This window comes from Leguminivora glycinivorella, chromosome 22, assembly GCF_023078275.1.
Source record: "Leguminivora glycinivorella isolate SPB_JAAS2020 chromosome 22, LegGlyc_1.1, whole genome shotgun sequence".
Taxonomy (NCBI): domain Eukaryota; kingdom Metazoa; phylum Arthropoda; class Insecta; order Lepidoptera; family Tortricidae; genus Leguminivora; species Leguminivora glycinivorella.
This window is the reverse complement of record NC_062992.1, coordinates 12,352,409-12,376,055: the sequence shown is the minus strand read 5'-3', so window position 1 is coordinate 12,376,055 and position 23,647 is coordinate 12,352,409. Positions and strand designations below refer to the sequence as shown.

Below are 23,647 nucleotides of genomic sequence, written 5' to 3'. Positions count from 1 at the left end.
CCAGCCGCAGTGAATGACGCTCTTTAGCTTACTGAACTATTGCTACATATTCGCACAATCTCTAATAGAAATTGGTAAAATTGTTTTTTGTTTGCAAACTGTTCGTCACATAATAATTATATTATCTTTTTCTCTAAATTTTTTTATAGAAAAAAGCCAGGTTTTTGGAGCGACCATGAAATTCTTCTAAACTGTATGTGTATAATTCATGCGAAACCATTTGGTAGTAGGTAGTGTAAACTGCTTTCTAACTCACATCTTGTGCGGCCAATTTCATAGTCATCCAAATCCTTTGCAGATAGATTGGTCACAATTAAAACCCGTTGTTGTTCTACCTCTCATCTTGGCATTAAAATTACATAATTATAATTTATTTTGCCTCCAATTCTCAGTAGTGACGCGATAGATTGACATATGACATATGATATAAAAATTGTCCTTTTTTTCAAAGCAAAATAACAAATTGACCTTTTTTATCATTACTTACTAACTTGTTTCCATTAGCAACGTAAGAAAGTTTCCACAAAACTCCGAATTAGTACACGTATGTTTAGTATACAGACGGCACTCTTATCATCTAGGCTTTGAGGAAAAATGACGATTAGATACTAATAATTGACTACTTACTGACTAATTTAAAAGAGCAGGTATTATTGTGTACTGTAAAAGTTTATTATATTATATTTATCACTATCCAAAAAGAATCGATAGATCTAGTTTTTTCTTTAAGTAAATAGGGACAGAATGGCGTTTTCTTGTTTCTTTAATACATACGTTTTTAAACGACGTATTTGCATTTTGTTCCAATTTCTTCCAAATATACTAATCTATAAAGCCGTATATATGATTTTTTTGATAGTATGCGTTCTTTTAGACTAGCAGTACAGTCGAAAATCTGGAAAACTCACTAGGATACTAATTAAAAAGGCCGAATAACTACGATACTGCCTTTAACTTAGAATCTCGAGTGCTAGATGGGCATTGTTGCTAAGCAATAAGATAGTATGTGATTATATACGGCGTTATAGCCTAGTTTAAGAGAAAATCCTAGATTAGAACACCGTATAAAGCATGTTTTACCGCTTTCTTGACTAGTAATATCTACCATTTTTGAAGCTTAATACTATGCAAAAAGGCTTTTATCGAATTAAAAAAAAACCAGTCGCTGTACAAACACACAAATAATGTCTAAAATAAGTAAACACTTATACCTACTATATACAAAAAGAAATAATGAAAAAAGTTAATCCGTTTTGTAGAAATTCAAAAAAGAAGGTTTTTTGCGATTATCTCAAAACTACCTTTTGTCGAATAGCTGCCTTTTACCTTAGGACGGCAGTATGGGATACAGGCGTGATTGTATGTATGTATGTAATTTATCACAATTCATAAAAGTGGCAAAAAAAAGAAATGCTCACGTAATACCTACCAATGTTAGCAGCCATGGGTTGGAAGGCCAAACTAGTGCCTACGCCAAATCTTGGGATTAGTTGTCAAAGCTCCCATGAGCCGTGGCAAATGCCGGAATAACGCAAGGAGGATGATGTTAGCAGCCATGGATGTACACTGGTCACTGACAGAAAAAACAACCAAGTTTCAATGAGTTCGTTCAACAAGTTTTTTGATTAAAATAGCGCCTACGTGTTCTTTGGTTCGAAGTAGTTCAAACAACAAGTTAGATTTTGTTAAGTGTAACTAGTACATTCTACAAGTTTCATTTTATTTTAATCAATATTTTATTTGAATCAACAAGTCGATTTTATAAAAGCAACATGACTCATATTGTTTTAAACATATGTTTGGCTGATTCAATCAAACATCTTTTGACAAGTTTGACCTTGTTGTTCGAACAAATTCGACTTGTATCATCAACATTGTGATTTATTCCGTTTACTAAAATACTTTTGTTTCAAACGGATAAACCCGCAACAAGTCGAACTTGTTAAATTCACAATGCAAATTTCTCTCAGTGTAGTAAATAAATTATTAGTTACATATGTTAACCTATTAAATGAACATTAAAAAACTAAGCAGCACCCCAGTTCAAGGGCACATCAAGCTCTCAAGTGTCTCGTCATGACAAGGTCAGCTTCGACTCTTTTGTTACAAAGATCGGGTCTCAAGTGGGAGGTGAAGGGAATTCTCATCGAACGACCGACTAAAACTTTAGTAGAATTGACTTGTAGGAATAATACACCACCTGCTAGATACCTACACCGTGTTTTTTTTGTTTTCCGTTAAATTCGACGCGTTCATTATCAGGAACCACCCTGTATATTACTTTTAGTTAAATTCGCAAAAAAATATTTTTCATCATTTTCATACATAATAAATGAAATTAGTGTAAGAGAACCTTAAGAATAAAATTCAAGTTAGTGTCAAGTGATTGACGGCACATGTCAAAACAAATAACATTAGGCATTGGTAAAGGCTGTCACACGTGTTCAGTAATTATCTTTATTTTTTTAATAAACTTGATTAACCGTAAGAATCAAGACGCTATAGTTTCTTAGAGAAATTAATTGTATTTGATCTAAAGAACCTTCCCTTAAACTTAACGGAATACAATAAAAACATATACATACACAGAATGACGCCTGTATCCCACTCTTGACAATGAAGGTGATTTAAATACCTAAAGATACACCTCCTTTAGGGTGTTTCATTTTTCCAAAATTTTGATTTATCTTTGACTTCGCTTTTCTTCTTGTTTCTACACCTATACAGAGCCCATATACCAAAAATCAGGGAAATCGGACAATATTTAGAGGTCGCACACTGTGGCAACTTTTGTCTGAAGAAGTTAGTATGGGCGCAGGAAAGGCTAGAAACAAAACTTATGTAACTTTTTGTAGTAGGTGGTTTAAAAGTGATTTCAATGAAAAGTTTTTATATTGAAGCAAGTTCATTTAAAAAAATTACTAGTTAACGTGGCATTTAGTTTCTAGGCAAGGTTCCTTATGGTATTTTTTGGACGCCCGACTTCCTTCTAAGGAACAAGTTTTTTTGGTTTTTTGTCCTGTTTTTGGCATGAAGCAGTGGTCTCTCGGCCCTCTCGGGGCACTGATAACAGGATAGGTGGATGATATCAATCGGCACATTAGCTATCACCAGGTCCGCCATGAACCGGCTCGGCAAAATATGGAGAATCTTCATCACAAATGCCACTAAAATGCGACTTGTCAGGGCATAAGTATCTCCCAATTTTCCCATATTTCTTTACGGTCCTGAGACGTGGACTTCAAGGGAAAAGAAGATAGATTTCCTAGAAATGTGGTGCTGCAGAAGAAAGCTAAGAGTATCTTGGACAAGGTTCAGATGCGATGGACCGGCCAAGTCAAGGCTGCACTTAGTGGCCCACTCTACGAATGCGTAAGGAATGTCGATGCATTGTTAAGCTTGCTACCACCCCTGATGTGACGACCACGACCACTCTGCCAAGAGTGTGACGACAAAGAAGAAAACAAGATCGTTCTTTGACTTAAGTATATTGACCGGGATATAGACCCTACTTACCTTTTTGATTTTTGTCTTCGAAGTATTTAATGTCCAGGATGTTAGCGATTATTGTAGCCCTAACACCAGACTTGGTCGATAGTCTAACAATAGTCTATCATACCGCAAAGAAGAGTAAGTATACCTATATATTTAATAATAAAAATTAACGCTCCAGTCAAAGATGAAGAGCAAAACAGTTCTCGCTGAAAGTCGTCGAACATCACAGACAATGCGTTACTCTTTGCGAACAAAAGATAAGGTTGCGGCTTACACATGTAAGCTAAATGATGATGATGACTTATTTTATCAAGAATGGATGTTACAACTGTTGTATTTTAAGTTTAATAAGTTTACTTTTACTTTCAAATAAGTTACAACTAGATACTCTATTGTTTTATTTGAAAATAAAATTGAGTAACATTACTTTTTAGCGACTTTTTTTCAAACTGTTCATCCAGTGCGACCTCTAAACAACGTCCAAATCACTTGAAATTTGGTATATAGGCGTTTAACATAAGCTAGAACCGAAAGCCGAGCGAAGTCAGAAAAAATATCACAATTTTATTTTTCCCATACAAATATGAAACACCCTAACCTCCTTATTCATAAACGTACACTAAAGTTATTAAGCCGATAAAGTTCGTTTGTTCCTTTCTATCACACCAATACGTCGGAAAGGGACAAAAGAACTTTTCCCCTCACTAGCTCGGAAACACGTGTTTTGTCCTTTAATACCAGCGGGTAAAAACGCATTTTATCCACTAGTGGATAAAGTAATTTGACCTTGAATAAAGTCAAATTAACTGCTTTAAAATTGATAAAAGTAGGTGACTCTATCACTCTAGTAATAAAGATGATTTACCACCTGTGGAACTACTGGAAGCAGTGATAAACGCATTTTCCCCTCACTAGCTCGGAAACACGTAATTTGTCCTTTAATACCAGCGGGTAAAAACGCATTTTATCCACTAGTGGGTAAAGTAATATGACCTTGAATAAAGTCAAATTAACTGCTTTAAAATTGATAAAAGTAGGTGAATCTAGTAATAAAGATGATTTACCACCTGTGGAACTACTGGAAGCAATGATAAACGCATTTTTTGCGTTGTAGATTCCTCGCTATAGTGAGAGGAAAAGTTTTGTGTTACACTCGGGTGCAAATGTATTTTACTTCTCGTGTGTTAAAAAACTCGCAAGTTCAGGATTCTATTCTCGAACCACTCGCTTCGCTCGTGGTTCAACTATAGAATCCTTTCACTTGCTCGTTTTTCAATTCCACACTCGGCGTTAAAATACAACTTTGCCCCCTTGTATAACAAATAATTATTTTTGCGTTGTAGTTTCCTCGCTATAGTGAGGGGAAAAGTTTTGTGTTACACTCGGGTGCATATGTATTTTACTTCTCGTGTGTTAAAAAACTCGCAAGTTCAGGATTCTATTCTCGAACCACTCGCTTCGCTCGTGGTTCAACTATAGAATCCTTTCACTTGCTCGTTTCTCAATTCCACACTCGGCGTTAAAATACAACTTTGCCCCCTTGTATAACAAATAACTATTATCGGCTTGATAACTTTAGTGAACGTTTATGCATAAAAGGGTTAGAGTACAAAAAGGACAAAGGCGGACAGACTTTAACTTTTGCAGTTAACTAACTGGTAGATTTTTTCCAGTGAAGTAGCAATTAGAGGGTCCCTTAAAACTTTATAAATATACAGTCGACACAGAATATACTTAAGTAATCAGCAGAAAACGAAGATAATATCGGCATCCGCTTCGGCCGACAATAGGCTAGTTTCCTACACTTAAAATAACTACATACATACATACAACATACATACAATCACGCCTGTGTCCCATGAAGGGGTAGGCAGAGCACATGAAACTACTTAGGTTTCAGTGCCACTCTTGGCAAATAAGGGGTTGAAAGAAAACGAAACTGTGACATTGCAGTGACAGGTTGCCAGCCTCTCGCCTACGCCACAATTTAACCCATATCCCACAGTCGTCTTTTACGACACCCACGGGAAGAAAGGGGGTGGTGAAATTCTTAAAATAACTAGTTATATTTAAACATAATTTCTATTTTAATAAGTCATGAAGTAAATGCATGAATTGACCGTGACATCACTTCTCAGTATTTCATAGTAATTCCATATTAGCAATTCGTTTTGACAGTTCTTAAGACGATACGGTAGGGGTCAATTCTCCATACAAACGCTCTCGACTATTTCCTCCCTGGTGTTTGAAGATAGAGCAATGATTTTTTCAACACAGATTGTTATTATTTTTATCTGTGTCGGACCGTTTTGATTTTTTTGATATTGATATTTGATCAAAAAATTCCAAAAACGGCCTTTTTCATTGTGGCGCAAAAAAAGGTGTGATACTCAAGATTGGTAACAATTAACCAAAAGCTAAACGGTCCGACATACATTATTTCATTGTTATTCAGATTCTCAAATTTCGTTCCGATTGATTAAGTTTTGAAGGAGGAAAGAGTCGAGAGCGGAACCTCGATTTTAAAGATTTTTTTGAAATATCTTTTGACTGAGTTATTCTTAATGGACAATATTTATTTAAAATTCCCAAGTTGAAAAGGAGGCTCCTTTCCATTTTAGCATTTTCGCTACCGTATCCTCTTAAAAAGACGCTGTTTTGATTAGTAGGAAACTAGCCTATTATAATGTCTCCTGAGACATTTCTTACTTTACTCACCTATTAGGGTCTTCCGGTTCGAACGCCATCTTAGCGGTCTCCTGTCGTGAATAATTTCTTTTTCTTTTGCTCATTAATGTTGTTTCAAGTGTAACATCGATAGCTTATTATGCAGTAAACTAATTTTGTAGTGAAGCTGATGAAGAATGAATCTCAAAACGCGTTAGCCTCTTTTTTGTCGTCAACGGCCGGTAGTCCACGTGCTCTTGTAAAATCTAGCTATCAATTTACAAGTGCCAACTACCGAACACTGTCGTACTTACCGTACCAAAATCAATAACAATTAGCTTATATCACCTTGACACTGGCAAAATAGTCCCAATGGACTGAGGCCATTTAATTTTAAAAACTTTACTTACTCGCCTAGGTATTTAGATAATCTAAATACCACAAATCATTTAGATTATCTATCGTAGTAGGTGTTACTTTTACATCATTTATTTTAAAATGTGATCAATGATTTTGACGTGTTAATTTATTACCTGCTTAAGAAAATCGGATATTTTCCTTGTGTCCAACACTATTCGGCTTGGTATGTTTTAAAAAACTTCTTCATAGACGGTTTCAAGTTTCAAGTTTACGTCAAGTTCTGTATTCTTTGAAACTATAAGTTCTTTAGCTCAAAGAGCTCGTCTCAAATTTGAATTATGTAGGTATCAGATATATACCTAAGTAGTACCTACCGAGGCGACCTACCTGCAATTAGTTTAACTGTTACCTAGTACCTACCTAAATACATTCCTTGTCTTTTTATGGGAATACTAAAAGTATTGCAATTATAGAAATAAAAGTCACATACTAGATAAATCTTTATAAAATTACTAGCTTTTACCCGCGGCTTCGCCCGCGTAATAAAGTATTCTTATTGAAACGTTTACAAAAAATAAGATTTTCATTTGGATCCGTAGGTTTCTTTGTAGGTACAGATGTCCGCGATTATTTCGATTAAGGTAAAGCGGGGCAATTCTCGACTGGAGGGCCATTGTAACTGATCTATTTGCTGTACGGTCCGGTTTTGGCTGACTGTACCTTACACATATTACTATTGCTTTAAAATAAATTCTTGCAATGATTGTAGAATTGTTACAAAGCGACCACAGCGTAGGTAGTAGGTACGAATATGTATGTATTTTACCTATTTAAATATTTATACTGGGGAAACTTCATACAACCCACATAGCCAGTATCTCGACGCTATGGTCGGTAGGGTAGAAAGTACTTCCTTGCATTATCGCTTACAATTTTTTCCATTTTGCTTATACTTATTGCAAACGTAAACATATAAAAGCAAACAACGATCTTCTTACAGCACATTGAATGTAATAGTTATTACGGATGCAGGATACTCGCCGATGCCTACTTACTAATACCTTCCCACTGAGCCACCTGCATTTATCCCCGTCCCCGTCCCCTATTTCTATCAGTCTCGCTCGCTCATTCAACACGTCACTATCGCGCTCGTGCTAAGTGTTTTCTAAAACAATAAATCATGTCGAAATTGGACAGTGAAACTTTAAAAAACGCTATCTTAGAAGCTATTCAACCTTTGAAAATAGAAATCAATCGTTTAGTCAAAAAATTTGACGAAATATCCAGTGAAGTACGAGAAATAAAGTCCGTTATTTGCGCAAACAAAATAAGTAACTCTAAAAATTTGGCCGGGTTAAACAATAATATCAGTGTAACTACAACACCTGCTGCGTCAAGCTGCGCATCGACTCCCACTAGTCGTCCCGCTCCCACGCACGCGCCAGTGCGCCCCAAGCGACTCGCGGCGGTGCGTACGAGAGAGAAGATCACCGCGCACAACCAACAACAGCGCCGCAATACCCGACCAAATAAAGAAGTGCCCACGCGCAAACCGACCGCCACCTCTGATTTCAAACCTCAAACCGAAAAACACAATGAGGAAGCAACGATCCAAGATCAAAATAACCTACCTCAGACAATTAGCACGAGAAATGAGCAACTTCAAACCGACGAACTACAAAATAACCACAGTGACGATGGCCTGAATTTGGACGAACAAAGCGAATGCGAAAATAAGTGGGAAAAAGCGAATCGAAAACGGCGCCGCCGCAGCCTCAAGCCTAATGTGATAAAAGGAACTGCAACCAATACCAGCTTAAAAGGTGTAGAAGTGTTAAAATATCTCCATGGATGCTTCTTCGAGAAAACTACTACTCCAGAAGACATTATTTCACACCTTAAAACTATTCATTCGGACCTGCGATACACAGTTGACCAAATTAAATCAAAACATGATACATACAACTCCTTCAAAATTGGAATACCAGCGGCAGCGTATGACACTATCCTGTCTGCATCTTCTTGGCCTGTGAACGTCAGCGTTTCGGAATGGCAACCCTTTCTACACCCACGACGAAGCCACACAGAATGACTCGCAAAAGAAATCACCAAAGAAAGCTGTAAATAAAACACATATTCTACATTTAAACATAAACAGGATTGAGAATAAGACATACAGACTAGAATGCGAACTCCAAATCCAAAACTCCTTCGACGTGCTATGCTTCACAGAACACTGGCTCCAACAAAACCAGCTCTCTACAATCAACATCCTCAACTACAGCCTCCGCGCCCAGTACTCGAGACAGACAAAGAAAGGTGGTGGAACTTGTATCTACACAAAATCGAATATGATCACAATGGAACGCAGGGAGGTCGCTGACTTATCCATCGAAGCCCACTTTGAAGCCTGTGCCATCGAGTGCATAGAACGGGACCTGATAGTTGTGTGTATCTACCGTCCGCCCAATGGTGATGTACCTTTATATCTTACTAAGTTAGATGAATTATTAAATCTAGAAAGTATACAAAACAGTAATGTGTTATTAGTTGGAGACATTAATATTGATCTATTAACTAAATGCTTTAATACCCGATGTCTCCTAAATAAAATTAAACAGCATAATTTTAGACAGCTTGTAAATGTACCTACTAGAATAACTGCAACATCAGAAACCTGTATCGACCATGCATATACTAATATACACAAAAGTATGATATGTGATGTATCTTGTAAGGAAATGTATCTGTCTGACCACCTCGGTGTAAATGTCATCATAAATACCAATAATTCTGGTTCCCCAATTAAGTACATAACTAAACGATCTTTTTCTAATCAAAACAAATATAATTTTACTCAGAGCCTTGAGTTATATGACTGGAACTCTGTTTTTATAAAATATCAATGTCCTAATAAAATAAGTTCATCAGTAATCAATATTATTAAACATTATTATGACATTTACTTCCCTATGCGAAAACAACCTATTAAGAAGATTGTCAACACCTGGGTTAATGACCTCTTACGTAAGCTACGCCATAAATTGCGCGCAACAAAGGTTAAGTTATCTAAACAGCCTAATGATATTGAGTTGCATTCGAATCTATTAAAATTGGAAGCGGAGTACTGGGCTACGTTACGTAATGATCGTATAGAATTTATAAATAATAAAATAGTATGTTGTGCAGGTGGTAGTGTTTGTCGGGCTATGTGGAGCGTCATCAAGTCGGAGACAGGCCGGCGCAGCGGCAGCAGGAGTGGGCCCCTGGACGTGCTCGTGAGCCGCGCGCCCGGCGCCTGCGAGTCTGCGCGCGCCGCGGCCGCCGCGGACCAGCTCAACCACTACTACACGCACACCAACAATGACTCGCGCCCGTGCGCTGATGACGCTCTCGCATATCTCGACAGATATCTGCCGCAAGTGCCGCCCGCGTTTGTGTTTGTACCGTTCACTCTTAGCGAGATGTTGAAGGCATGTAAGGACGTTAAACGAAAACAATCTAAAGACATAAATGATATGACAACCTATGTCATAGATTTAATTCCTCCTAATGTCATATCCTTAATACTTTTAATATTCAATGAATGTGTCACAGCGGGTGTCTACCCCGACACTTTCAAGCTCGTAAAAATACAACCAATCTATAAAGGAAAAGGCGAAATGCATATACCTAAATTCTATAGACCTATATCGCTCATTCCTATAATATCAAAAATATTCGAACGTTTACTAAGTATGAGAATTATGCAACACCTTACTCAATACAAACTTTTAAATAGCCAACAGTATGCTTACCAGACAGGCCTATCGACGACGCATGCAGCGCGCGATGTGGTGGCGCGAGTGTCCACTCAATTTTAACACAAGGTGTAGAACTATGGGCTACTGCTGCCGAATGCAATAGACTGTTTAGATTGCAAAAGCGAGCCCTTAGGATAATTTCAAATAAACCATATGATTACCCAGCGCAGTCGTTATTTAAAGAACACAAAATCCTCACGCTGCCATGTGTCTATATATTGACTGCATGCTAGTACGTGCGGTCCAATCTAGGGTTGTACATGACCCGCGGGCAGAGCCACGGGCGCAACACGCGCGGCGAGCACCTGCTGCTGGTCCCGCGCCGCCGCCTGGCGAAGGCTCGGAAGTCACTCGGTGTCATGGGTGTAAAGATTTATAACACACTTCCGAAAGAGGTCATTGACTCACCTAGTGAGGCTATATTTGAAAATAAACTTAAAAAAATGTTGATTACATCTGCTTATTACACAATAAACGAATTTATATTAAGAACTACTAGGATGTCAAACTAAAATGAATTCTCTTCAACATAAATGTTGCAAAATAAAAAACTCTGTAACGACTGTAACTATAAACTAACTCATTAACTTAACTATAAGATAAAAAGATGTACCTAACTCACTAATTGGGCCTAGCAATGTACTAGTCTGTTTAGTTAATAAGAATTATTTATTATTGGAGTGACATGTAAAATTACTTATAATTTTATCAATAAAAATCTCATTTCTCATTTTTCTCATTTCCTTTAGGGGTCAAATTTCTTTAGAAATCCTCCTGTGAAGTTTCGAATAAAATAGTCAAACTAATCTTGTTTCCCCATACAAACTTTGAACCCCCATTTCACCCTTTTAAGAGGAGAATTTTGAAAAATCCTTTCTTAGTGCTCCTCTACGCCATATAAGGAACCTTTGTGCCAAATTTGAAATCTCTAGGACCAACAGTTTCAGTTGTGTGTTGATATGTCAATCAGTCAGTCAATATCTTCTTTTATATATTTAAACCCCATTGCACCACAACAGGGGAGAAGGTATTTCACTTCCGCCTCGTTAGATTTTAAAAACGTTGTGTTTATCGTGATCAGCGACCCGATAAACCATAAAAACGATACCCATATTGATTTTTTGACTTTATCACCCCCTTTTCACCCTTTTAGGGGTTAAATTTTCAAAAAACCTGAAACACGTAGTCAGCCATATGTCTTAAGGAATCTTCCTGTGAAGTTTCGAATAAAATAGTCAAACTAATCTTGTTTCCCCATACAAACTTTGAACCCCCATTTGACCCCCTTAGGAAGTGAATTTTGGAAAATTCTTTCTTAGTGCTCCTCTACACTATATAAGGAACCTACTTGACAAATTTGACGTCTCTAGGACCAGCGGTTTCGGCTGTGCGTTGATATGTCGGTCAGTCAGTCAATATCCTCTTTTATATATTTTTTTGATATTTAAACCCCATTGCACCACTACAGGGGAGAAGGTATTTCACTTCCGCCTCGTTAGATTTTAAAAACGTTGTATTTATCGTGATCAGCGACCCGATAAACCATAAAAACGATACCCATATTGATTTTTTGACTTTATCACCCCCTTTTCACACTTTTAGGGGTTAAATTTTCAAAAAACCTGAAACACGTAGTCAGCCATATGTCTTAAGGAATCTTCCTGTGAAGTTTCGAATAAAATAGTCAAACTAATCTTGTTTCCCCATACAAACTTTGAACCCCCATTTGACCCCCTTAGGAAGTGAATTTTGGAAAATTCTTTCTTAGTGCTCCTCTACACTATATAAGGAACCTACTTGACAAATTTGACGTCTCTAGGACCAGCGGTTTCGGCTGTGCGTTGATATGTCGGTCAGTCAGTCAATATCCTCTTTTATATATTTTTTTGATATTTAAACCCCATTGCACCACTACAGGGGAGAAGGTATTTCACTTCCGCCTCGTTAGATTTTAAAAACGTTGTATTTATCGTGATCAGCGACCCGATAAACCATAAAAACGATACCCATATTGATTTTTTGACTTTATCACCCCCTTTTCACCCTTTTAGGGGTTAAATTGTCAAAAAACCTGAAACACGTATTCAGTCATATGTCTTAAGGAATCTTCCTGTGAAGTTTCGAATAAATTAGTCAAACTAATCTTGTTTCCCCATACAAACTTTGAACCCCCATTTGACCTCCTTAGGAGGTGAATTTTGGAAAATCCTTTCTTAGTGCTCCTCTACACTATATAGGGAACCTACGTGCCAAATTTGAAATCTCTAGGACCAGCGGTTTCGGCTGTGCGTTGATATGTCAGTCAGTCAGTCAGTCAGTCAGTCAGTCAGTCAGTCAGCTTCTTCTTTTATATATTTAGATAAACACATACACTTTCCTCAAGGAGTAGTAGGAGCACTCTTTTCAGATGAGTTAGATGAAAGCCGCATGAAAATCCGTTCAGTGTTTTTGAAGTCGAGAACGAACAAACAGCAATACCTACAGACAAACATGGCAAGGACTTTTTTATAATTATGTCATGAAATGCAAACTCATAGGAATAAGAATGGTTTAATTTAAAAGAAGAAAACATAACATACAAACATACAATCACGCCTGTATCCCATAAAGCGGTAGGTAGAGCACATGAAACTATTAAAGCTTCAGTGCCACTCTTGGCAAGTAAGGGGTTGAAAGAAAACGAAACTGTGACATTGCAGTGACAGGTTGCCAGCCTCTTGCCTACGCCACAATTTAACCCATATCCCATAGTCGCCTTCTACGACACCCACGGGAAGAAAGGGGGTGGTGAAATTCTTAACCCGACACCACACAGGAAAAGAAGAAAAAAAAAACTTATTGACATGTTGTTAACAACTTAACATTGACTAATATCCTGCATCTCCAACAGTCGACTATGCCTTATGCCAGTCACGTGGCAACAACAATAGTTATTTGTTATACAAGGGGGCAAAGTTGTATTTTAACGCCGAGTGCGGAATTGAAAAACGAGCAAGTGAAAGGATTCTACAGTTGAACCACGAGCGAAGCGAGTGGTTCGAGAATAGAATCCTGAACTTGCGAGTTTTTTAACACACGAGAAGTAAAATACATTTGCACCCGAGTATAACACAAAACTTTTCCCCTCACAATAGCGAGGAAACTACAACGCAAAAAATGCGTTTATCACTGATTCCAGTAGTTCTAAAGGTGGTAAATCATCTTTTTTTACTAGATTCATCTACTTTTATCAATTTTAAAGCTGTTAATTTGACTTTACTCAAGGTCAAATTACTTTACCCACTAGTGGATTAAATGCGTTTTTACCCGCTGGTATTAAAGGACAAAACACGTGTTTCCAAGCTAGTGAGGGGAAAACTTACTTATCAATGTGTAGAAATACTAGTGAAAGAACTCTTAGTAGTGTAAGGTTTTATGATTTTTAGTGATAAATTTAACATTAAAAGTAGCTGCACTGACTATTCTGGTGACGTCACGTCCGACAGGTGTGGAGTGACGCGGCGCGGGGCATTCTTGGCCGGACGGTGAAACCGAACGGACGCGTTTATTAATTAGCAAATTAGTTGAGTTTCGTGTTCGAATAAGTGATCGTTAAGTGCTAAAACGTGAAATATATATTGTTCTAAAAGTAAAGTGTTGGTTATTTTCCGAGGTTGGTTACATTTCAGCCAGTGGGATTACGAAATTCCGTAAGTATACGCTCACATATAGAATTATTTTGTTATTTAACTGGTAAATTGGGTACGAGTCTTAGTTAGGTTAGCTTGTTTGGTGTTAAACTTGTATACGCAATAATCGGATTTGTTTAGAACCTAATGCATGTGAGATAAACTACGGGATTTATGGCGTGACACTGAAATTTCTCGTAAACCACGTGATTGTTTTGACATTTTGAGTTACACTGCCCACGTGGCGTTATTTAAACTGCTAATAGATTAAAAACAAGCTTACCTCAAGATCTAGATATACCCACATGAAAATTGCTACATTTAAAGTAAAAAAAAAAAAAAAAAGTGTGTTTTGCCTGGTGGAACATGATGCCAGAGGCCCATGTAGGGTTACAAAGGGAATCAAAATTATCGTTATTTTTGCTCTACGACGCACCGTTTACGAGATATGTACAATTATGTGTAAACTACCCTCTATCTACCTAGCCGAAGTACTAATACACGTACGACGAGTTTCAGATAATGAATGATGACGATGGGAAGCGCCGGAGCTTAGTGACTCCAGGACGCGATCGCTCCCGATCGAGACGCAGTGATACGAGTACGCGACACAGGAGCCGCAGCCGCAGCCACAGTCGCCGCTTGAGGGAGCGAGAGCGGGCGCTGAAGAGGGAGCGAGAGCGTATTCGGGACATGGAGAAGGAGCTACAGAAAGAAAGGGACGCCGAGCGCCGCTCAAGGAGGAGCGATCGCGCTTCATCGTCGAGGTCGAGCCGCGAGCGACGCGACCGCAGCCGACCGCCGAGAGCCGGGGTCAGCCGCGAACCGCGCAGCCGCAGCCGAGAGCTGCGCCCCAGAGCAACGCGTGACCGGGCAGGAAGGGACTCTACGAGCATCGATCGACGTCATAAAAGGTCATGTAGCCCTTCATTCTCTTCCAACGATATTGTTAAAATAGTTAAATCTATTAAAGACGTCTTCTCATCTCAACCGACAACACAAAGCCAAATTCCGGTTAATAGAAATATTGATTATAAAAACATTATTCCCGAGTTTAACCCATCCGAAAAAAATCAAAGAATTGATGTGTGGTTAAAGAAAGTTAATGAGTGCGCTAAAGTTTACGGTTGGGACGAGAAGACAGTTATTCATTTTGCCATGCAGAAATTAACTGGGTTGGCTAAGACTTGGTTTGAGAGCCTCAATACGATTTTATTCTCTTGGGATGAATGGCAAACTAAATTAGTTAACGCATTTCCATCTGAACAAAATTACGGTCAATTGCTTGAAGACATGTTGAAACGTAGAAGTAAATATCAAGAATCTATCGAGGTTTACTTCTACGAAAAGTTAGCCCTGCTTAACCAATGCGAAATAACGGGTAGGAGGGCAGTCGATTGCCTCATTCATGGTATTGGCGACAGAACTATGCGATCTAGTGCTTTAGCGTTACGATGTGAGGAACCGGATCAGCTACTTAAATTTCTTTTAAGCAGTAATAAAGAAACATTCGTAAATTTTCAGTCGTCAAAAGATAAAAATGTGTCTGGGAGTGATGATAAGACGTCTAATAAGGCCGGTCCAAAAGTAAATCCTAACATATTTTGTTATAACTGCAAGGAGAAGGGGCATATTTATTCTCGCTGCCCTAAGCCTTTGGTTAAATGTAACACGTGCCAAAAGATCGGACACAAACCGGAAATGTGTAGACTCAAGTCAGACTCTGGGTCGACAAAGGCTGACACTGCTCCCAGAGTTATGCGCATATATGGGTCTAACCCGTCCGATAAATTTAGAAAATTGGTGCAAGTTAATGGTGAGACAATGGGAGCCTTTGTCGATCTAGGAAGCGAAGTCACTTTAATACAAGAATCTAGTTTCTCACGTCTGGGGCTTTCTCATGATTGCATATCTACCACAATGATAGGATTCGGTGATAAGCTGGTTCAGTCTTTAGGATCAGTGGAATTGACAGTATCAATCGACGGCGTTACCGCTAACGTTTTATGTAGGGTAGTTAATGATAGTCTACTTGAGAAATCTATGCTCATAGGTCAGACTTACTCTGAACAATCACATATCGTGGTATACAAAGATGCAAATAAGTTGCAATTTTTACATATAGGTACAGAGCTCCCTAATGTACAGGAGAATGTCGACGAGAAGTTAGAGACAGTGAAAATTGTAGCTCGTAATAGGATATACGGGGTAGCCAGCGTGAGAGCCGCTACCGGGACGGTGTTTAGTGGTAACGTAGTAATAAATACTAAGGTGGTAGGGAAACCCCAAGATCAATACATAGTTTGTGGCGGGATTTATGAAGTGAAACAAGGTAACCTGTTTGTGATGGTTATGCCTTGTGCCACAACTTGTGACTTACAGGAAAATTTTATATTCGCACGAGCAGAACGTGTACAAGCAGTGTATAGGCTGTCGGATTTAGGTACAACAGTAAATCAGAACGAAGACGAAATCGCTATAGGACAAACATCGTCATCACGATTGGATGAAAAACAAATTCATCTAGGCAAGAACGTTACTGAAGAGGATAAAAACAAGCTTTTTAGACTTCTAAGCCGTTATGAAGATTGTTTTGCTTTCGATTTAGCTAGCCTAGGTTGCACGAATGTGACCGAAATGAAAATAGAGCTAAATAGCGAGCGACCAGTCGTATACAGACCTTACAGATTATCACATCATGAGCGCGAGAAGGTCCGGGCGATGATAGATGATATGTTAAAATCCGGTATAATTAGGGAGTCCGTGTCTAATTACGCTAGCCCCATTATACTTGTCCGGAAGAAAGATGGCGGAGTTCGACTTTGCGTCGATTATCGATTGTTAAATTCCATAACCGTAAAGGAACGCTATCCAATACCGGTAATTGAGGACGAGATCGCTCGTCTGGCCGGCCAGTCATGGTTCATCACATTGGATTTGATGTCCGGATACTATCAGGTACCTATTTCAGAAGGCAGTAAACACCTGACGGCGTTTGTCACTCCGGATGGCCAGTACGAATATAACCGTATGCCTTTCGGCCTGGCAAACGCGCCAGCGGTATTCCAACGCATGATGAACCGTGTTCTGGGACCGGCCCGCTTTGACAAAGCTACCGTTTATATTGATGACCTGTTAATCTTTGGCAAGACCTCCGCGGAATGTTTACATAGACTAGAAGAGGTCCTGGCGTCGCTAAAAACAGCTAATCTAAAGCTTAACTTATCTAAATGTAGCTTTTTGCAAAATGAGATTAATTACCTAGGTTTTGAAATAAGTTCAGCGGGCATGCGGCCCGGAAAAGCAAAAATTCAGTGTGTGGTCGATTTCCCAAAGCCCGAAAATGTACATAATGCTAGACAATTTCTTGGACTTGTGAGTTATTTTAGAAAATTCATACAAGGTTTTGCCCAATTAGCTCAACCTATAACAAAATTACTTAAAAAGAATACTGAGTGGGAATGGGGAACCGATCAAGAAGAATCATTTAGAAAATTAAAAGAGAAATTAGTTGAAAGACCAGTCCTAGCTATTTATGACCCTAATGCGGAGACGGAACTGCACACGGATGCGAGTAGGTTAGGCGTCGGCGGAATACTCTTGCAGCGACCCACGGGAAGTGGAGGTTCGTTTCATCCGGTGGCGTATTACAGCCGCCAGACTACCCCGGAGGAAAGGAACTTCCACTCCTATGAGTTAGAGACGCTAGCTGTGATATGTTCTTTAAAAAAGCTAAGAGTGTACCTATTAGGCAAACCGTTCAAAATAGTCACCGATTGTAGTGCTCTCCGCTCCACTTTTGAAAAACGTGATCTTATACCAAGAATTGCCAGGTGGTGGTTAGCACTGCAGGAATTTCAATGCACGGTGGAATATAGGGCAGGCACCAAAATGGCACATGTTGACGCATTATCTAGAAATCCGATTGCCGATGTAGAGACCGAGTGCCCCGAACAATACCCCTCTGTCATGACAATCTGCGATGATGATTGGCTTCTTACGTTACAAATGGGTGACTCGGAACTATGCCGCATACGTGACATTATTAGTAGCGATCTAGACCCCAAAGGCGTAGAGTACATCAGATCAAATTACGTTTTGCGCGACAACAAAATATTTCGATGCATAGGTGGGGATAAGGATTGTCTGAGATGGGTGGTTCCGAAGGGCGCAAGGTGGCAGATATGCAAGCGGAACCATGACGATATAGGTCACGTAGGTTTCGAAAAAACACTGGATAGGATTAAAAGAAATTACTGGTTTGCGAAAATGAAAAGGTTCATAAAAAAATATGTAGGAGCATGCATTGAGTGCGCTTATGCCAAGAAGGGTTCCAATTCCAAGGAAGGCCTGTTGCATCCCATAGAAAAAATCGAAAAACCATTCCATACGCTGCATATTGACCACCTTGGGCCCTTCGTGAAGTCTAAGACGGGTCACACGCATATATTAACTATTGTAGATGCATTTACGAAGTTTCTATTTATAAAACCCGTTAAAAACACAAAGACTCAAAACGTAGTAAAGGTATTGCAAGACATATTTGATACTTTCCGAGTACCCGACCGAATCGTTAGCGATCGTGGCTCATGCTTCACTTCTAACGCATTCAGAAGGTTTTGTTTAGACCGAGGCATCAAACATGTGTTGAACGCCGTAGCCAGCCCGAGAGCTAACGGCCAAGTCGAGCGATACAACAGAACTATCCTCGACTCGCTGACAGCTCAAGGTCTGGGAACGGACGAGAAAGAATGGGACAAGGAGTTAGGGAAAATTCAGTGGGGACTGAATAATACAGTGCAAAAAACGATCGGGAGGGCTCCAGCTGAAGTCATGTTTGGGGTTGAAATGGCAAGCGAATATAACCCTGTATTGAATCAAGTTACAGAGGAATCCCAGAATAAACTATCGCTAGCGTCTATTCGTAGGGAGGTTAAAGATAGGACTGATAAGGTTCAGGAGGCTCAAAAGGCACGTTACGATCAGGGCAGACGTCCTGCGCGTAATTACAAAAATGGCGATTTAGTAAAAATTACTAAGGTCGCATTCCAAAATAATGGCAAGAGTACAAAACTGATGCCTTCATACGAGGGCCCGTTTAAAGTAATTAAAGTACTAGGTAACGATCGTTATAAGGTGGCCCCAATTGCTGGATATGAAGGGATGAAAAACAAACGAAAGACTACAGTAGCTGCGGACAGAATGCGTCCGTGGATCCACATAGCTGCATTAGAAATTGATAATGACAACGAAAGTGATAATGACGTTTCATATATAGAAGAGATAGATGATTCTGACAACTAGCTATCGCAAGTGTATTTTTGTTTTCTCGTTTCAGGTCAAGTGCTAGAAGACGCGGAAATGGTGGGCGTGCTTAGCTTGGCCTGGAACGAGACTTATGATTTTGGATATATGCTGGATGGCATATTTGGTTACAAGGATATTTGGTTACATGGTTACAAGGATATTTGGTTATATGGTTACAAGGATATTTGGTTACATGGTTACAAGGATATTTGGTTATAAGATTATAAGGATAATTGGTTATAAGGTTACAAGGAAATTTGGATACACTGATAATTGGTTATAAGGCTATAAGGGTATTTTACTGAAAGGTTATAAGGACAAATGGTTGTAAGATTTTTCTATAGTGATAAAGTTAATTGACTGCATGGTTTCTTGGCTACATAGTTAAATGATGAAGAATTAATTATCGTTATAAATATCGCTATTTGGCGAAAAGACACAATGGTAAACAATGTAAATAATGATTTGAATACACACATGTTATATCTAGTTGTAGATTACGAGTATGTTGGTCACGACGACGCGTAAATATAGTAACATAATACTATCCACGACGTTAAGACTCAATCACGCGTCCTCGTGAATGACATGATCTATGAGACACAAAAACATGAATATCGATTAAATTCATATTATGGTTATAGATGTAAATAAGATAACAACAAAACGGTTGCATTATATAATACTTCAGTACCACCTTTAGTTAGATACGATTGCATATGTTTGTCTTTGTATATACTTAGAATAGAAAATATATCAAGTCCAGAATGTCCCTGGCCGCCGCGCCGAGTGTAAGGTTTTGGTTTCACCCGATACGTGCCTGGGGACATGCACGTCATCAGGATGGTCGAGTGTAAGGTTTTATGATTTTTAGTGATAAATTTAACATTAAAAGTAGCTGCACTGACTATTCTGGTGACGTCACGTCCGACAGGTGTGGAGTGACGCGGCGCGGGGCATTCTTGGCCGGACGGTGAAACCGAACGGACGCGTTTATTAATTAGCAAATTAGTTGAGTTTCGTGTTCGAATAAGTGATCGTTAAGTGCTAAAACGTGAAATATATATTGTTCTAAAAGTAAAGTGTTGGTTATTTTCCGAGGTTGGTTACAGTAGTGAAAAACCATGAAAAACTGACAAATGTAAAAGCCTGTTGAAATTATCCGCCATTATCACCCTTAAAGCGAAAATCTCTACAACAAATAAATAACAATTTCATTCAAAGCAAAATATGCAATAAGAGACATTGCTCTGACAGTTCCATCAGGCGTTCCACAGATCTACTCGCCCAGTTGAAACAAATCTTCAAAATTGTTCCTCGTATTACGATAATAAATTACAGGCATTCGTCCCCATTTTATTAAACAGTGCAGATTTAATTAAATCTTTTGACTGATTATTTTGGCTGTGTAATTTCGGTATAAAAAGTTTTGACATTAAGGAAGATGATTTTGAAGTCCGACGGTATGATCTATTAACTTTCTTAAAAAGCCTAAAAGCCGAGATGTCTGAATAATAGTATTTTATGCAACAGGCGTTTAAAGGAGGTCAAAAAAGACGAGTGGCGTGGGTAATAATTTGAGGCGAAGCCGAAAATTGTTATTAAGATGCCACGAGTATTTTTTGACTGAGTTAAACACCGTTGCATACAATACCTTTCCTACGACCTAAAAATACTTTTTCTAAAACAAGTGCATCTTAGTTTTCTTGAATAACTTTCGTGAAATTCACACTCTTTCTTGTATTTCAACGCAAGTATCGTTATAACAATGCGTTGCCATAGTTACAGAGCCAAACAATGCGTTCTCCATGTTTTCGATACTGCACGCATGCGCGGAAAGCCGGCGGTCGCTGGCTTTGAGGAATAGATTTTTATGTAGGGTTTTAAAGATCTATGCACGGCCCTGTAAATGACGATTAACAGTTCCGGAGTAGAAAATAGTTATTTGTTATACAAGGGGGCAAAGTTATATTTTAACGCCGAGTGTGGAATTGAAAAACGAGCAAGTGAAAGGATTCTATAGTTGAACTACGAGCGAAGCGAGTGGTTCGAGAATAGAATCCTGAACTTGCGAGTTTTTTAAAACACGAGAAGTAAAATACATTTGCACCCGAGTGTAACACAAAACTTTTCCCCTCACTATAGCGAGGGAACTACACCGCAAAAAATGCGTTTATCACTGCTTCCCGTAGTTCCACAGGTGGTAAATCATCTTTATTACTTGATTCACCTATATTTATCAATTTTAAAGCAGTTAATTTGACTTTATTCAAGGTCAAATTACTATACCCACTAGTGGATAAAATGCGTTTTTACCCGCTGGTATTAAAGGACAAAACACGTGTTTCCGAGCTAGTGAGGGGAAAAAGTTTATTTTTAATCATGCAGAGCAGCTGAAGTGATAAAATATCTTATTATGTATGTATTTGTCCTGAATTACATAATGTAAATTATGTTTGCGTTCCGAGGAAACGAATTTACTTAAATGAATAAACAAAATAACATTTTATAAGGATAAACCCGTAACTGTTCTATTAATTTCTTCGGGTTTCAGTTCGCTCCTGGGTCAATAACCTTTTATTGGTCTATATTTTTATGGTTTTAATATTCACTTAGATAATATAAAATTTATGTTTGTTTGTCCACAGACCGAGAATGCCCGGAGCTCGAACAGCCTGAAAACGGGAAGGTGGCAGTCACTGGCAGGTTCTTCGGTGATAAGTAAATATCATATCCATACTTATAAGCCCGCTCCAGATTTTAAATATAATAAATAAATATAAATATTATAGGACATTCTTACACAGATTGACTGAGGCCCACGGTAAGCCCAAGAAGGCTTGTGTTGTGGGTACTCAGACAACGATATATATAATATATAATAGTACATTACTACAGAGGCCTCAGACCTATCCGGCCTCGCTTAATTCGCTCGGCCGTCTATATGTCTTCGGCCGGCAACCCCATTTCCCGCCGAGGTATGTATTATAGTGCTTTTCTCAAACATGGTATGAAATAAATAAAGTCTACTGAAAATAGTAACTTTGGATGGCTGTATCTCCTAAACGGTGCGTCGTAGCGCAAAAATAATCGAATTTTCGTTCCCCTTTGATATCCCGTCATACGCTTATAAAAAAAACAAAAAGTTAAAAAAAATTCAAAACAAAAACGAAAAAATTTTTTTTGTATGAAAACGCACCCAAAATCAAATATTGTCTAGGGCCCGTACTAGTTGCAGTCGGCACGTCTATAAAGCCCCTTATAGTTTTTTTTTTAATTGGCTAAATACCTGGATGTTATGTCACAATTATCTGTGTTTGGAAATTAAAAAGAGGACTTTGCCGGCCTTGGCCTGCAAGGTTTGTATGAAATTCCATTATCTATCAATCGTCCTAGCCGCACCTGCAACGTCATACTTCGCTGCCAATTATAAGGCACATAACATCAATATTTCATACCATGTTTGAGAAAATACTTATATACATAGAAAACATCCATGACTCAGGAACAAATATCTGTGCTCTCACACAAATAAATGCCCTTACCGGGATTCGAACCCGGGACCGCGGCGTAGCAGGCAGGGTTACTCGACTGCGCCAGACCGGTCGTCAAAATTCGACTTTGCGCGCGAATCACGGCGCGACTTCGCGGCGTGAACTTTCGCGGCGCGACGTATGGCTTTAGCTGGAGTCTAGACTCTCAAAACTTCACGGCGATTTCGCTTTTAGATTCTCGCCAAGATTGCGGAATAGCATCAGCTGATCGAGTTTAACAGTAAATAATGTATGCCATCATTTTGGATTTAACTGTTTATCTATTTCTTTTTGTTCTAATATTAAAATATAGCCTCAAAATAATATAATCTCAATATTTTCATTCCACACATTAACTTGCATACTGTGTAATGTGGAGCCTTTGTAAGTTCGCGTTTCGCGCCTCCTTTGACGCGGGCTGAAACACCGACAAAAATCGGGGAACCCGTCGCGATGCCGCCAACTTTCTGCGTGCTCGCGTTCGCGACACGCGCGCGAGTGAGTGTGAAGGGTGCTTTATAGGCTATCAACCCAGACATAGGCACAGAACTGTCAGTGTCAAGTGTCAATGTCACTGTGAGGAAGCCTAATAATGGCCTAGCGCGTAGTTGACGCTAGACGCCGATCGAAACGAAGTCTGATTCTGTCGCGCCAATACGGAAGAGCGATAGAGATAGTTAGCTACGACAACAATATTATCGTAAAAGTATGTGCACTTGTGCACTTGGCTACATACACTGGGTTCAGTTCAGAACGCCCAGGAATGCATTGGTCCCGTAAGAGTAAAGATATACACCGTGTTTTTATTGAATTC

At 38.9% G+C, this 23,647-nt stretch overlaps 1 protein-coding gene across 3 annotated transcripts in view; it reads left to right on the top strand.

Annotated features, from left to right (window-relative positions):
- Positions 1–23,647, top strand: part of LOC125238045 (protein lev-9) — a 235,475-nt gene that overhangs the window by 169,593 nt on the left and 42,235 nt on the right. For all 3 annotated transcript variants that reach the window (XM_048145334.1, XM_048145333.1, XM_048145332.1), the window contains exon 4: positions 21,949–22,021. In XM_048145334.1, the coding sequence (XP_048001291.1) occupies positions 21,949–22,021 (73 nt within the window). The remainder of the gene's footprint in view (positions 1–21,948; positions 22,022–23,647) is intronic.